Source organism: Phoca vitulina, unplaced genomic scaffold (genome assembly GCF_004348235.1).
Source record: "Phoca vitulina isolate PV1807 unplaced genomic scaffold, GSC_HSeal_1.0 scaffold2, whole genome shotgun sequence".
NCBI classification, from domain to species: Eukaryota; Metazoa; Chordata; class Mammalia; order Carnivora; family Phocidae; genus Phoca; species Phoca vitulina.
This window is the reverse complement of record NW_022589705.1, coordinates 20,785,439-20,802,305: the sequence shown is the minus strand read 5'-3', so window position 1 is coordinate 20,802,305 and position 16,867 is coordinate 20,785,439. Positions and strand designations below refer to the sequence as shown.

The 16,867-nt window shown below is 35.7% G+C and overlaps 1 protein-coding gene across 1 annotated transcript in view; it reads right to left on the bottom strand.

The window, feature by feature from the left end:
* Window positions 1-16,867, bottom strand: part of DPYD (dihydropyrimidine dehydrogenase) — a 795,794-nt gene that overhangs the window by 325,214 nt on the left and 453,713 nt on the right. The window contains exon 14 of the mRNA XM_032422959.1: window positions 3,090-3,254. Coding sequence (XP_032278850.1) covers window positions 3,090-3,254 — 165 coding nt within the window. The remainder of the gene's footprint in view (window positions 1-3,089; window positions 3,255-16,867) is intronic.

The window sequence follows — 16,867 nt, the reverse complement described above, 5'->3', positions numbered from 1 at the left end:
AGTTAGCCCTTGCTTAGAAGCTGCCACAGTGGGTTGAATTATCTGATCCCTGTCATTAAAGGTGGCAGCCACACACTCGAGAATGATGTGGGAAAACTCCAGTGAGAGTGATAATTAAACTTGGAAAATGAAGGGTCACCTTCTTTCATTCAGCTCATTGGGTTTGGCATCAGAGTAATTCCAAAACAGTGGGGGATATTCTACTCTCAGCATGGCAATATCTAGGTGCAACACATTATTTCTATGGGTTCAAATGGGAATGCCATTTTAATTGTATTTAAAATGTTATCTTTGATATGGGGAATAAAAATGTTAGAAATTAGTTCTAAGAATATAGAAAAAGAATAATGAGTATAATCTAAATGGTGAAAGAATTAGAATCAAGAAATGCAAGCATTGTTTTCTCAGAAGAAAAAGCATTATAGGAGAAGAAAATTGTTTCCAGGGAAATTGAAAAGAACATTGAAATGTGCCTCTTCTTTCTACTTGACTGTGGAATCACAAAGCGAAGGTTTCATCTCAGCTTTCTTGTCTACTTACAGTCATTTCTTGGAGGCCATTATTTAACATCTCACTCCTGCCCAGAAGAGGGTAGACAGAACTTAAGACAAGCCATTGGTGGGAGTTCTGTTCCAGGAAAAATGATTTTTTTTCAGATACATTGGTGTATCTAAATACTATAGAAGCAGTATTTGGGGAAATTATATTTCATACTATTCCTATGTTGCATTAAAAAGTAATATTGAAATTTTAAAGGCCTGAAATGATACTGCAGTAAGTACATTAGAGCACACTATCATTAGGAGCACAGATGCTAAAAGCAAGTTTCAAGTTCAAATTCTGGATTCACTGTATATAATAACCCCCCCTGATCCATGGGGAATATTCCAAGACCCCCAGTGGATACCTGAAACTAAGGGTAGCACTGAATCCTCTCAATACTATCCTTTTTCCTATACATACATACCTACAATAAAGGTTTAGTTTATAAATTAGGCACAATAAGAGATTAACAACAATAACTAATAATAAAATAGAACAATTATAACAACATACTGTAGTAAAAGCTGTGTGAATGTGATCTTTCTCTCTCTCTCTCAAAATACCATATTGTACTGTCTTTACTCTTCTCGTGATGATGTAAGATGATAAAGTGCCTATGTGATGAGATGAAGTGTGGGGAATAACATAAGCACTGTGACATAGCTTTAAGCAATGGCTGACTTTCCAACAATACATCAGAAGGAGGATCATCTGCTTTCAGACCGTGGTTGACTGCCGGTAACTAAAACCACAGAAACTGTAGCTGTGGATGAGGGAGGAACCACTGTAATAGCTGTGTAACCCGGGGCATACTACTTAACTTCTGTGTTTCCTCTCGGTTTTCTCTCTGTGAAATGGGGAAAGTAATAGTACTTATCTTATAAGATTGTTTAAAGACTGAGTGTTAAAATATATAAGGCATTTATAACAGTACGAAGCACAGTTTAATCTTATAAGAGCTCAAGTTTATGGTTATTATGTTATTGCGTGTTCAGTACCTAGTATAATACTTAAACCTGTAGACCATGTTTAGAAATATATTAATAGAGATGCCTGGGTGGCTCAGTCGGTTTAGCATCTGCCTTCGGCTCAGGTCATGATTCCAGGGTCCTGGGATCAAGTCCTGCATCAGATTCCTTGCTCAGTAGGGAGCCTGCTTCTCCCTCTGCCTGCCACTCCCCCCTGCTTGTGCTCTTGCTCTCTCTGACAAATAAATAAAATCTTAAATATATATATATATATATATATATATATATATATATATATATATATATAAAATTCTTCTTATGGTTGACCCACTTTTTGTCCTTGTCATTCTGAGAAAAGCTTCACACAAGATCTGGATCCTTTCAAAAACAAATAGCTCAACATAATTGTTATTAGAGTTGATTGTATAATGTGAACACAGAGATGATTTGCAACATCATTTTCAGGAAGTGAAAGATTCCTAATGAACAGATGCTATAGGTTTCACATGGGTCTTAATAGTACCCTTCATATCTGAAGGTTTGACTTGAGAAAGATTAATTATATTCTATGTGCCTAAATTTTGCTTCAATGTAAGAAAACTTTGAAACAACTAGGATTTTCTAAAACATAAAAAACAAAAACAAAGCTTGATGGGTTAGACAATAGTATGATAACAAAAGTCCCTCTGTAAGATTTTCTAATGTATTGGTTTGTGGGAAAACATCCACAAATTTCATTAGATTTTAAAATATTTATCATTGGAATACTTAAACCATTCCAATTTGTCTTTGAATCTTTTCTACAAATAAAGACACACATGGCTCAAACCTCAATCTCCATTCATCACCAGCTCTGAGAGAGAAAATAAGGGGGCAGGGAGAATGAGTGTGTGTGTGTGTGCGCACGCGTGTGTGTATACACGCGGATGTGCACTGAGGTGAGGGAAGGAGAAAAAAAATGAATGAATGACATCAAGGACAACTCTAACCATATATTGAAGAGAAAATACCATCCATAGGTTAAAAAACTACCGGCAACATAAAGAAATGAAATATATGTAATCTTTGTTCACAGTACTTTTAAAGAAAGGGTTTTATAAAAAACAGTGACTCATTCAGTATAAACGTATTAAAATTATTTGGTAAATTATTTCCCACTGAAAAAATATAAATACTCTATATATGAAGATATTCTGCTTCTGCCTCAGGTTTATATTTAAAATGATTTATAGTCTGCAATTTCTTCCTAAGGTCATCACCTTCATAAATACTAGCCACATCCAGTGAAAATCAACTCAATAAAATGAGTATTTTATTTCTCTTCCTCCTGCTTATGTAGATACTTCTTCCATCTGCATGGCACCCATTTATAACAAAGCCTCACATTGTGCAGATTTTTATGAGTTCTTGAGCTTTTCTTTCTTTTTTATCTTTCTATGCATCAGCAAAGCAACTGGCAGATTCTTTAATAAAATATATTATACACATTAATATTTATAAGCCTATGAATTGGATGTTTAAATAAACATTCACCAACTTATGCCAATTCTTTTGTTTTAGACGTTAAATCACACTTACATTGTCTGGAAAGTCAGCTTTTAGTTCAGTGACACTTTGACACCAATATGCAGCCGTTTTCTCACTGATGAGCTCAATATTCAGGAAGGAGCTTTGTCCAGGGCCATACATGGGGCCAGAGGTAGTCCCTCGGATGATTCTAGGCGAAACATTTGTCACAATGTCCTGATAAAAGAGTAAAGATATTGGGTCTCCTTCTGACAAAGAAAAACTACAATCTTTATTCTATGCTCATTTCCATATGACAATATTTTACCAAGTCCTTTCTCACATTTTTACAGAAGGATTTTAAAAATATATTTTAAATTACACATGAACATAAACTACTTCCAAATGAAAGAGTAAAATATTTGTGAGCTTTATTTAAATTACTTCCTGTAATTGCAAGGTTAACATAGTAAAAAAAATAAAAATATGTAAATCAATTTACACTGGTTTGGGCATACATATTTTAATTTGTTTGCAATTAAATAATAAATAAAAACTTGATAAGTAAAATGTAAGAATATCATTTCAGTCTATTTAATCCAAACACCTTCAATGAGCTTTTTAACTCCAATAAAAGCTAATGTTTTGTAAAGAAAAAAAATATTTTCCTTAAAAGGTAATTCCAATGTAAATCATCCAAGGAGTACATATTAGTACTACTTGCTCATCAAACTTCAACACATACTCTAACAAACTAACTGGGTCGCTCAACTTACCTATAGGATTCTAACTATAAATTCACATTCAATGAGAACTCATTTCTCCCAAGACTGAAATGAGGATATCAATAACTTCCTGATAACTATAAACAGTAAACAGTCAAATTAACTTGCTTGTTAAGTGTAATTAACAATGCACAACTGCTTCTAAAGCTGTATTAACAAAGAAGAGTAACATTCTTACGTTACTAAAAACTAAAAAGAAACAAAGAAGAAAAATGTTTCTTTAGCCAACTTCCAATTAAAATTAATTTTGAGTAAAGGTCATTTAGTTAAGGATTTATCAGAATTAGTCATTTAAGTACCCCTCCTCACCATCTTGTCACTTTTAGTGAGATAACATGAACCCCCATTAGTATATAGCAATTAAGGTCAATTTACATATTTTAATTAAGAACCACCCCATATAAAACAATTAGCGTAATAGGCATACTAACTGGATTTCATAACATTTGGACGTTTTTCCAACTAGATAGACAGGAAACCTTAATTAGCATTAATTAGTGCTGATCTGCATATGTTTGATAAGGCATACCCTTGCCACAAAAGATTATTTATTCCTGAATCTGCCAAATGCTACAGTTGCAGAGGATGAAAGGACTTTTCTTCACATTGCATGTTAATTTCTGGCAATTTACATTCACTTTTACATTCAAATTAGTATATGATAAAATAAATGGTATAAATGTTACAATAAGCCTCCTTAAATATGTACATTTTAACTTATAGGAATCCTGCTAGTTAATGTTTTACTAATTAAGCCATTCCACTTCTATTGTAATTGTGGGCAACACCACCAGCCTTACTTTGATTTGCTATTGTCAAACAGTGTTCCACAATCTTATAATGGGTAAAATGACAAGTAGAGTCACTGCAGGAAGCTTGAGCCTAGTGGGTCAAATTTCTGTCTTGGCAAATGCTTCAATGCATGCTCTGCATCCCTGCAGGTGGTTTCTGTGCAGCTTCCCCAGGTAGGTACTCTTGTGCTGCCATGGTCTGAGGAGACAATTCTACGAACAAGTAAAGCTGGTTTTCTTCCATACTCCAATTTTCAAGAGCCATACTCTTTAAGCTTTGAGGTCCTCATTTCCTCTGCTCTACCCCCTACCCTAAAAGCCTTTCACCTAGATAAATCCATTCTAGGCCACAGGTTGTGCTCTGCATAGGAACACTTGGCCAAGGAAGTTAACGGAGTCCTCTCTCAGTTCATCAACTCATGTGCCCTAGCACTGAGCAGTTCCACAAATGAAGGGGCACCTATTTTAAATGATCATTTTATAGTTTAATGGCACCTCCTGCTTACTGAATGAAACATGTTAGCAGCATCCCTGTTCCCGCCCATTCTTCAGGTCTTAGCTTACACTTCAGTCCCTTTGAGAAATCTTTCCATCTCTCCAACATCATCAAGTCTTAATAAGCTGCTCTGACTCATGCCACCATCACAATATATACCTTCCCCAACTGGCATTCTTAACATCCTGCATTGTGACTATCTATATTCTGGTCTGAACCTTCCACTAGAGTGTAAGGTATGGAAGAGAAGACACTATCTTGTTTGCTATTACATGCCCAGCTTCTAGCCTGGCCTTTAGTAGGTGTTCAAATAATGTTTTTTTAAAGAAGCCTAGAGCAAAACTGTAGGCATTAGGATGGGTCTTGTCCTGAGGGATGGGAACCATACAGGATTTATTGCTGGCTTTATACTGTTGCTGAACAAACATGTGGGTTTGGGCTTACATTCAAATTTCAGGTACTGGTTCTTTGCTTAGATCCTTTCCTACCAGTCTGTTACTCTAGAATGGGGGACTTCCCTTGCTTCCCCTGATAGCTCAGGGACCCCTTCTCTGAATAGAGCTCCCCGCCACCAACTACAGCTAGATCCTGGAAGTAGTGTGCTTGACATAGGTTGTCCATTACTCCACCTCTCCCCATCTCAGCCATCTCAGCCATCTCAGCCTACTGCAGAGCCTCGATGACCGCAAGTATGCTTGAACTTCATCACCCTGTAGCTTCTAAGAGCTCCCTGACTGTTGGCCCTAACTTGCTGGGTTTATCCGATCTCTAGGATCCAAACACAATGGCCTCATTCAAATACAATCTGACTCTAGGGTTCTCTGGGTCAGGTGGATGTGAATTCTAACCTGGTCCATGGCTACCTATGGGATTTCTTAGCCGATGAACTTATTAGGATCTTAAACAGCTATAGTTGCTTCTTGTATCCACCCTCTAGTAGGCAGGGCCCACATCTTCAAAGTATGTTTAGGATTTTTTTGAATATCATAAAATAAAAAAGACACAGAATGGAAGAATTGCACCCATATGGAGTAAGGAAAATCTCAATGGTCCAGTAATTCTAAGCCATATGCTTTTTCACAATAACCCTCCTCATAACAATTAGGTCAACAACTCACAATGGCCAAAGGGCCAATAAATTGACAAGATTTAATTGGAGGACAGTCAAGCAAATGCTTCTTTCTTAAAATGCCCCACTTTAGTGGTAGGTAACTCAAAACCTAAAATTTTGCCATTAGAGAATTGTCCTTTGTGTACTGTGACTTCAGTTTAATTTTAATGTTAGGGTTGTTTTATTTTTCTCTTCTATTATCTGGTATTAAACTGTAAATATACCACGGGAGAATTTTCAATGATCTTAACAAAGATCAAACAGGAAGTACAAGGCAAATCAAAGGGAAATTTCATCTACTTTATAATAGGGGTTGCTTATTCCTTTATGTTGATTTATGACAGGCAGTGTTTCTCTAAACAGGTCAGTTTTCTCTCTCCTTAACTCAAGCAAAGAAAAAAGATCCTGAACAACTGCCCAAACTACATATGCCTACTGTGTAGAGCTTGTCAACTATCAGTGAGTCAATTGTTGCAATTTAAAAATTCAGCATATTCCAAATTCAACAAAAGTGCCCAGATTCCAAGATTGTCACCCAGTGATGAATCAGTAATAGAAATTTTATTCTAGGCTTTCCCAAATTCATTCATATTTTCTACTTTGTCAAAAAAACCTTCTCCACTGACTTAAGACTTCTTAGAATTGTTAAATTAAGTGGAAGATGAATGAAAATGGATACAACCAATTATCCTGGGTTATACGATTATAGAGTTAGAGCTTCAATAATTGGGCAATAACTTACTAAAGCTTTTGACCTGGGAATACTAGAATTTGAGCATGATTTTATAAGATAATATTTTGCTTTAATATTTAATAGCTAAATTATATTAGCATTGCTTAAGGGAGTTAATATAACAAAATAAACATATTCAGAATACTTAGAACAAATGAATTCATCCTCTATAACAAAGAAGATGAATTACCATAGTCCTAATCTTCAATGCATTAACAATATACAGATTTTTAAAAATTGATGTTTATAGATAGGGAAATGTTAGGTAATATCTCTGCTTTACGTGATATTGTAACTACCATTATAAAATTGAGCGTTAGTGACCTCTTAACATTTGAAGTGATGCTAGTGATTTTTCAGCATTAGTAAAGAGATTTAAATGGTAAACAGGCTGATTATATTTGCTTGTTTAAGTTCAGTTACTTGACCTCTCTTATCCTAGAAAAAAAAACCTATCAGGTTTCCATGGTTACCACCAGATCGAGATAGTCACAATGGCCTCAGTGAACAGAAAAAGAAACTTTGCAGAGATGTCTTGGTAAGAGGCTAGGAAAAGAACTGGGATCCAAAAAAGCGGAATGAAAATGAAAACTAAAATTTTCAGAGTGAGCCGCAGCTACTGTACCACACAAGAGATTAACTTAAAATTTGTTGAGTGAAAAGAGCAAGCTGTGGAAAAATATATAGAATATGATACCTAAAACAAACAACACAACACGCTGTTTAGTGAAACATATTTATGTGACCAAATATAAGTAAGAGAATAATTAAAAATAATTAAGGAGAGTGGATGCTGGGGAAGAACTGGGGATGGTGGAGCAAGGATGATTCTAAAAGTATTCGTGATATATAATTTTAAAGAAGTTTTACTGCTGAACTGTAGAAACACATTGGTAAAATGAGAAATCTGTTTAATGAACTTTATGGTATCATAGTGCATATTGTTATGAGCTACAGAGAAAGTTGTATCGGTTTACCCGAAAACCTGTCACTTAAATCTTAGGGGTAAGTTGTTCCTTTTTTTAATTTCCAAAATCCTGCTGTAAACTGGTTGTTTCTGTCAAACAAATCTTTTCATTAATCAGTCTTATAAGCTAGAATTTCAAAAATTAAATGTATTGCATGACAAACTGTCTTCTAAAATATACCACTTTCCGTATGACTGGAATTTATATACATTATTCCAGAGTAGAGGAGAATCACTTTGTAAATAAATCTAACAACAAATATCTTGTTACATAATATGGTTCTATCATTATAAATCTGGCATACGGCTACCCTGGGAATAACAAAAAGTAAAATAAAATTCAACAGTGGCCCAGTTTCCAGTGCAACTCCACTATTACGAAAGAACTCTCTAACATTTTATTTTCCTCATGAACTAAGTATATTAATATTTGATTACTCCCCAAAATAAATGTTATGGTCAGAATAATCTCTACTTGGTTGTTTTGGGGGGACGGAATGGGTAGGATGAGAATTGGTTCTTAATACATCAATTTTTCCATCTTAGGGTCTTATATAAAGACAGCACTCAAAAACCTGAAATTGTGATGAAAGTTACCCCTTTGTCATCAGGAACTTTAAATCTGTCTACCCACATGGAAAACACAGTAAACACGAGTAACAGTGTAATCTAGAAATACAAGATAAATTATCAGAGAAATAGTGGCATCGAAATGCAGAAAAAATAATAGTTTAGATTTTTATAGCACAGACCTTTCACGTACATCATTTTATGTGATCTTCATGATTCTGTCATCATGCTGCTAATACTAAAACTGGGGCTTAGAGAAATTAAAGGGACTTGTCCCCTGCTGCCCAGCTCTAGTAAGCACTAGAGATGAGACTAGAATTCAGGTGCATTTATGTGATGTGAATGATATTAGTGACCGCTTAACATCTGATGCCGGTGATACCAATTAGCACTGATTTTAGTTGCAAGAAAAACAAGTCAATTTAAGCAAGTTAAAAAAATTTTTTTTTCTAAGTAGAATGTGGTATTTACTTTTTTTTTTTTTTTAAAGATTTTATTTATTTATTTGACAGAGAGAGAGATAGCGAGAGCAGGAACACAAGCACGGGGAGTGGGAGAGGGAGAAGCAGGCTTCCTGCCGAGCAGGGAGCCCGATGCGGGGCTCGATCCCAGGACCCTGGGATCATGACCTGGGCCGAAGGCAGACGCTTAACGACTGAGCCACCCAGGCGCCCTGGTATTTACTTTAAGGAAAAGGAATAATCCCCATAACAGGAAGGAAATGCATTTCAAAATGTTTCTCTCTTTTCTCTGTTTCTATTTGCATAGCTCTTCACTCTTCCCTCTTTCTATAGAGGGCTTCCTCTGTTACAGTCCAAGTTCACACGATAGAACCATAGGCCCCTGACAGGTTCCAGGTTATAAGGTCTAGGCACAGTCAGGCTCAAATCTTGTAATCTCTCAGGCCCAATTTTACCCGGGTGGCAGAGACTCTAATGGGCTTAACTTGGGTTTGATATTCACCCCTTGTCTGATTAACAATATTTAGCAGGGTAGTATTAATTAGGATTCATACATATTCTCCTATAAACAAAGATGGAGTAATTGAGAGCTAAGCAAATAGTTTTAAAGGAGTCTTAAAGAATCTGCTATACCGGGACTAGTCTTTGCATGGTTCATCTTAGAAAGCTTAGAAGAAAATATCATATGGACACTGATATAGTATAATTAACTAGGAAAGTGGATGCAATATGGACAAAATTATTATCATGTAATGAAATGAACTTTCCACAGTCTTGAATTAACCATGACAACCCATTTCCTATTCCCGTGGCCCCAAACCTTGCAAGATCAAAATTGTAAGAACTCTAAAAATCCTCTCATGTTTTAGGTTACGTTGGGAATTCTGTGATTCCAGTGTGTTGGTGTGCTGAAGACTGTCCACACAGACAGCCTGGCTGAACTAACATGATGGATACCCTGTGTGTGAAGGGTAAGAGAGTAGAAGTAAAAGGAAAAACAAACAACACGGTGTGTTCTAGAATGAATAGAAAAACCATTTACAACCCGATTAGGCTTAAAGAGGGGAACAATGAATAGAAACTGCATATACTGAATGTCTCCTATATGTCAAGGAAGGACACTCACGTACTCTCTAGTGCTCACTTTGGATCAAACATCCCCCACCTCTTAGTGTCAAACATCTAGAGGATTTGGTATCTCACACTGCTCAAGTATGGAGATTAATTTTTTGAATTTTATTTATGTCATACTAGTAAAATATTCAATCACAGACTTGTGTAGCCTTTTGTCTTTCCTCTTGCCCTTTTTCAAAGAGCTTGTAACTTTGTAAACAGGACACCAAAAAGTAGTTTGTTTTGCTCTTTGACTTTCTCATGTGTCAAACTGGCTTCACTGTATGCTTCACTATATGACAGAGAGATTGTAGGACTGTAAGTGAAATAGTACATATCTGGCATGTGGTATTTGATAAATACATATTTATTCATTCATCAGCTCATCAGCTTCAGGAACAGTCAACATAGAAGAGTTCAAGCACCTGGCCTTAACTAGTACATGGGCTGAAGTTGAGAAAGCAACAGGAAATGAGGATGGGAAGATTGTAGAGTTGGGTCAGAGTAGAGAGTCCTGAATGACTGTTTTAAGGAGTTCAAACTTTTTTCTGCCGGCTTTGAGAATCCATTGTGTTCTGTCTCCTATTCAAGTTATTAATACCAATAGCTCACAGCAGCTGTGCATTCACAGAGATAAGTTTTACAAGGAACAGATGAAGAGCTTTTTCAGAGCTGATATCAGATGGATTAGAACGTGATTAATCAACAGACAGACTGATTAAATTATTGGGTTCACTGTTCAGATAAGAGGTTTTGGATACACTCTGCCAAACTGTAATTAACTTAGAAATTTCTGCTGGCCTGCTTATAAGATGATCATGTGATATGCTTTGAAGAAATCTTTTAAGGCCCAGAACAGCAGCTGTGAAGGTGTAAGCATGAGTCAGTTTTAATAATTATTAATCATCTTCAAGTATTAAAGCAGAATTTTCATTGAAAATGATAAACATTTTTAAAAACTTTACTTTTTATAAACTTGTATAAATCTTCTAGCTTTACTCTAGAAGTCACTGTAAATGAAATGGCTATTATTTAAGGAAGGCAGCATCTAAAAGAATCAGGAGTTTTCCATTTCTGCAGTATGGATAACAAGATACTGAGAAAAAGCTCTCACCGTATAGTACATTTAAACATACTGGACAGGGATATGAGAAAACAAAAGATGAACAACTGAACTGGTGTCAAAATAAGTAAATTTCTTCAGGATCAAAAATGACAACAAAGCAGAGATTCATAAGGACAAACTAACCTGTAGGGTGGTGGCTGTTTTCAATGTTTCTGCTGGTCCCTCGTGGCCTAGAGCCTGATTTCTAATGGCTTATACACACCTGAGAGAGCAGAAAAAGTCCGGGCCAAACTGTAACTTACGACAAACAAAAAGTGATGCTCTTAATTTGTGAACTAGAAAACAACCGGAGGGCAATGGTGGGGGTAAGTGTCCATGTTAGCCTTAATTATGGATTAAAAAAGAAAACACGTCTCCCTTACAATTTCAAACTTGTGTGGGCTGCAAAACTTCAAATTGAAAATTTGGTTTCAAGGTGGTTCCTGCAAGATCAAAATTGTAAGAACTCTTTAAAAATCCCCTCATGTTTTAGGTTACATTGGGACTTCTGGGATTCCAGTGTGTTGGTGTGCTGAAGACTGTCAGTACAGTCTTCTCCTAGGAGAAACAATCTCAAACTGTCTCTGGAGGGATTTTTACCCCAGGTATCAAGAAATTCTCATAAATTTCCATGGAAAGTGGACTCATAACAGAAGAATTCTGCTAAACAAATGAGAAAAAAATATCCTAAGTGAGAGCCAGTAGGAAGAAAAAGCTACAAAATCAGATCCACAAAAGAATACAGATGCTGACATTGTAAGATATAGAATATGAATGTTTAATATGTTTGAAAAATAAAAGAGGGACTTGAATGTATAATCAAAGAATAAGAAACTCAAAAAAACATGAAAATTTTAAATATAAGCAAAAGGAATTTCTAGAAATTAAAAATACATATAGTACAAATTGGGAAAACAGAACCTTAATAGTTTGTGGTAAACAAGAGATTGGACCTAGCTGAAGGGAATTAGTCCACTTGATATCTGTGGGAAGATTAAATGGGATGCAAAACATGATATGGAGGTTGAGAGGCATGGAAAATAGAGTGAGAATGAAAGGAGAAATCTAGCTGGGGCTCCCAACAAGATAATGGGGAGTCTTGAAAGAGGCAATAGTTCAATAGATATTGTTAGAGATTCAGTAGAATTAATGAGAGACACCAATCTTCAAATTCATGGAAAACAACAAACTCAAGGAAAAAAAAAATTTTTAATTGACACCTTGTAGCAAATAAAATACCAAAAACAAACAGAAAACTTTAGCAGCCAGAGAAAGAGAAGATTACATACAAAGGAAAAGCAGATTGACAGTGAGTTTCCTGACAGTGCCAATGGAAGTCAGAAGAGAGTGAAATATTTTCTCTAAAGAAGGAATGTTAAAAATATAATAATAATAATTAATTTAAAAAATGAAAAAAAAGGGAAGGAATGTTAACTGAGAATTGCATAACTTCAAAATCATAACTCAAGAATGAGGATAAAATAATTACATTTTTTAACAAAAGCAAAGATGAGCAAATAGTAGACAGCAGAGAAAATGAATGAGCTAATGTTAATTCAACTAGAATGGATGTGAAAAACAAAACACTGAACAATAAGAATAAATCAAGTTGCATAAAAATGTAAGCTGTATGATTATATTAAATGAAATATAAAAACAGGCAAAACTAAACAGCATACTATTTAGATACATATGTGGTAAAACATATACAAAAGCAAGAAAATGATGATGACAAAATCTAAGTCACTGATGAAGGAGCAGAAGGCTAGCTGAAAACAAAACGTAAGCTGACACCCTGCAACTTTCCCTCCACCCCCCCACTCCTCGGTGGGACTTGTGTGACATTCTTCCAGCAATCTCCCAACTACTTAATGTTAATACATTGCTAGAAGGGAAAACAACCTTAACTTAACAATGGCAAGGCCTCTGGTATCTTGTAGGTCAATCCTCTTTAGCATATGAAAGTTGTTTTGAAAACCTCCCTTTTTCCTTACCTCCCCCAACCCCATAGTATATAATCAGTCATCCCTCACAAACCCTGGTGCAGCAGCTCTTTTTGCCCTCGGGTCCTGTCCTCGTGCTTTAATAAAGCCACCATTTTGCACCAAAGACGTCTCAAGAATTCTTTCTTGGTCGTAGGCTCCGGACCACACCCCACCTAACCTTACCTATATTCCAAAACCACATCATCATGACCTCTAGAGGGAAGAGAAAGGGCTATATTTGAGTAGGGGTACATAGCGTCAAAGGTACAGGAATATCTTAGGTTTCTCTTTCTGTGTGAAATGTGAAAAAAGGTATTCATTTTATTATTTCTTAAAATGTATATCTAAATTATACACATTCTTTTGTATACATGCTATGTTTCATACTGAAAATAAAAAAAGATAGGATGCAGACCTGAAGATGGTATTAGTCTAGAGGCAGCTGGCTAAGACTCTAAGACTGCTATGTGCTGCCTCAGCATTTCCACCCATGTTTATATACGGCCCTGAATGATGTCTTAGGAAGAGTACTACTTCCGGTCATTTCTCTAACAAAATGATGAGACTGTGTATGACATGATCCCTTACACCACTTTTAGCTGATACTCATTAGGATAACAAAAAAGTCATTTATCTATAAAACATACAAATCGAAACATTTCAGATGGGAAGTATTACTATCTGAAACCTTTGTTGGCCTAGGACACAAATTTATGATTTAGGGATAATCTCAAACTCATTAAAATCACTTCAGGTAACACACACATCTGGCTGTCTTTGCCTGTCTTAGGTAATCCTCCCCAACAATATCCTACTGACCAAAATGGGAAAACACAGTATGAGGGAGAAAAAAAAAAAAAAGAAGAAGTTTATTTCTGCCAAGATCTGCAAAACCATTCAGTTAATAAAAAACTCATTCATTTGAGCAAATACACAAAGTCAAACTCTCCTAAATATAAGTTAAGCAGCCATGAGATTTAATAATTGAAATAATAAAGTTTAAAGTCTGCTTTCTCATAATTCTAACACCCTTACCCAATAGCATTCTTTCATATATTAGGCTATAAAGATGCTTGTATTATAATTACAAAACACCATTTAAAGAATGTATTATGTCCTACAGCACTTAGCCTTGACAAACAATTACTGGATATCACATTCAACTGAATAAAAAAAGCAATCTTTATCACAGGTTAAAATTAGCCTTGGAACAATAAATGCTTTCAAAGCTATTGTAAACTCCAAACTGCTTTACACCAGTCTCTTTTGAGGAAATGCAAACAAGTAAACTGAAGGACATTTGAAAAACTTCCTATCTGTGTCCTCTAAAGTTTTTTCAATTTTTACTTATTTATTTTTAGTTTCATAGGGATAATCATGTTACATTTAAAAGGTGATCAGTATGGCTTCATAGGGAAAGATTTTACAAATTAGAATCAAAAAACAAAAACAAATAACCAAGCAAACAAAGAAACTCAGAATTCTGGACTTCAGAATGTGTTATTCATAAATAGGACTCTATTTTAATTATCAGGACCACTTTTTAGGCTTTATTGTAGAAAAGAAAATTAAACGGCAAAGTCTATGCATTGGGTGGGATTCAGGATATGCTATCCCAAAATATGGCATCTTGGCATATTAAAGATCTTAAACTGAAGGAATTTTAAAAAGCGGCAGAAGCAGGAAAGTTACTCTGAGCTCACACCCTGGCCCTTCATCTTTGACAAAGGTCTTAAAATTCACCTGCGAAAAATACTCTCCTTGTGGCAGAAGGAGGGAAGACATTCTTATCACTAGAGACGGGAAGTTTAGGGCCAAGAAATCTGTAGAGACAAACCTTGTTAAACTCATCCTTGGGGCACCTGGGTGGCTCAGTCGTTAAGCGTCTGCCTTCGGCTCGGGTCATGATCCCAGGGTCCTGGGATCGAGCCCCGCATCGAGCCCCGCATCGAGCCCCGCATCGAGCCCCGCATCGAGCCCTGCATCGAGCCCTGCATCAGGCTCCCCGCTCTGTGGGAAGCCTGCTTTTCCCCCTCCCACTCCCCCTGCTTGTGTTCCCTCTCTCGTTGTGTCTCTCTATGTCAAATAAATAAATAAAATCTTTAAAAAAATAAAATAAAATAAAATAAATAAACTCATCCTTATCTTCCTAGTTACTTCTTTACCACTTGCTACCCCTAACCCATCCCCTCTGTCTTGTCACTTCTTCACAAATGTATTGTTTCTTTGTCTAAAAGGTATAACAGGTTCCTGCTCTGGTCAGTTCAGGTCTTCAGTCTCTTGTGAAGACTCCCATGTACATGTAAAAATTCAATAAAATGTGTATGCTTTTCTCCTGTGAATCTGTCTTTGTCAGTTTAATTTGCAGACCCAGCCAGGGACCCTAAGAAGGTTGAGAAAAACTTTTTCCTCCCCTGTAAATAGAATTGTCAGTTCCTTCAAACCCAGTCTTCTGAGATAATATGCATTCTTATCTATTCATTCTTCGGAAGACAGTATGAAATGTAGAATTTTAACATTTAAACTACTTAATGAATTACTTTAATCATGATAGCTATTAATTCTGAAAACGGTATAATCAAAATCAAAACAAAAAAGAGGTGGGCAGATGGAAATGCTGGATATAACCATAAAATAAACATTCTTATGGGTTACCCTAAAAATAAACTGGATCCTGGTAGAGATGTTACAATCAAAATCTTCTGATCATTTTGCTTAAAATACTGATTTCAGACTCTACCACTAACTTACTAAAGTAGCCTTGGAGATCATTAGAGGGTGAGAAGAAATAATGCTGTGGTCAGTGTTCCTTTGGGGTTGTAATCACACTCTGACTTTAAGTGTATTCAAAATTAATCAATTAATTAACAATAACACAACAATAAATACCTTAAGTGGCAATTAATTTAGTCACTTAAATGCTTGTCTGGGTGTCAAGATTGATAAAAGCATCTCAAATGACAGCTTATATTTATATAGTGGTCTATAATTATCATCTGTGATTCCACATATACAATGAAAGTTAACATTCTTCAACATCCTATGAAATAAGAGAACGTTTTCCAACAGTATTTGCTGAGCTATTTGGGGATGAGTGGGGAGTTCTGTGACCAGACCATTTTGGGAAACCATGGAGGAGACAGCTTCTCTTGGTGACTCACAATGCACCTAAGCATGTTAAAGGCCTTGAGGTATCCAGTACTAGACCTACCTGTCTATAACCCCGTTTCTCATAAACCTGTTGAATTCTAAAACTTTTTTTCATGTATTACCAATTAATATTCTGCAGGACACTTATACTTTATAGAAAAGAGATTATGACATATAGGGTAGTGGTCTCCAAAATTTTTTGATCATGTATCCATTAATAAAAGCAACCTTTTGACTATGCATCTCCAAGTAAAATATTTACAAAAAAATAAATCAGAAAAAAGAGATAAACATAATATTAATAGATATTTTCATACATTCTTACCATATCCTAGTGCTTTAGAGACCTCTGAACCCACAGTGAACCGGAGGGTATTGAAAAAGATATGTCTGGAGTGCAAAAAGAAAAGGTATCTGTCCAGAGAGGACTAAAATTTTGCCTTACAAAGATTAGGAATTTTGTCTAGAGCAGGGTTCAGTAAAATTAAACTTCTATTGTAATGAGTCAGATAGTGAATATTTCAGGGTTTGCAAGTAATATATCTATCACTCAAATACTAAACTCTGTCACTGTTATAAGAAA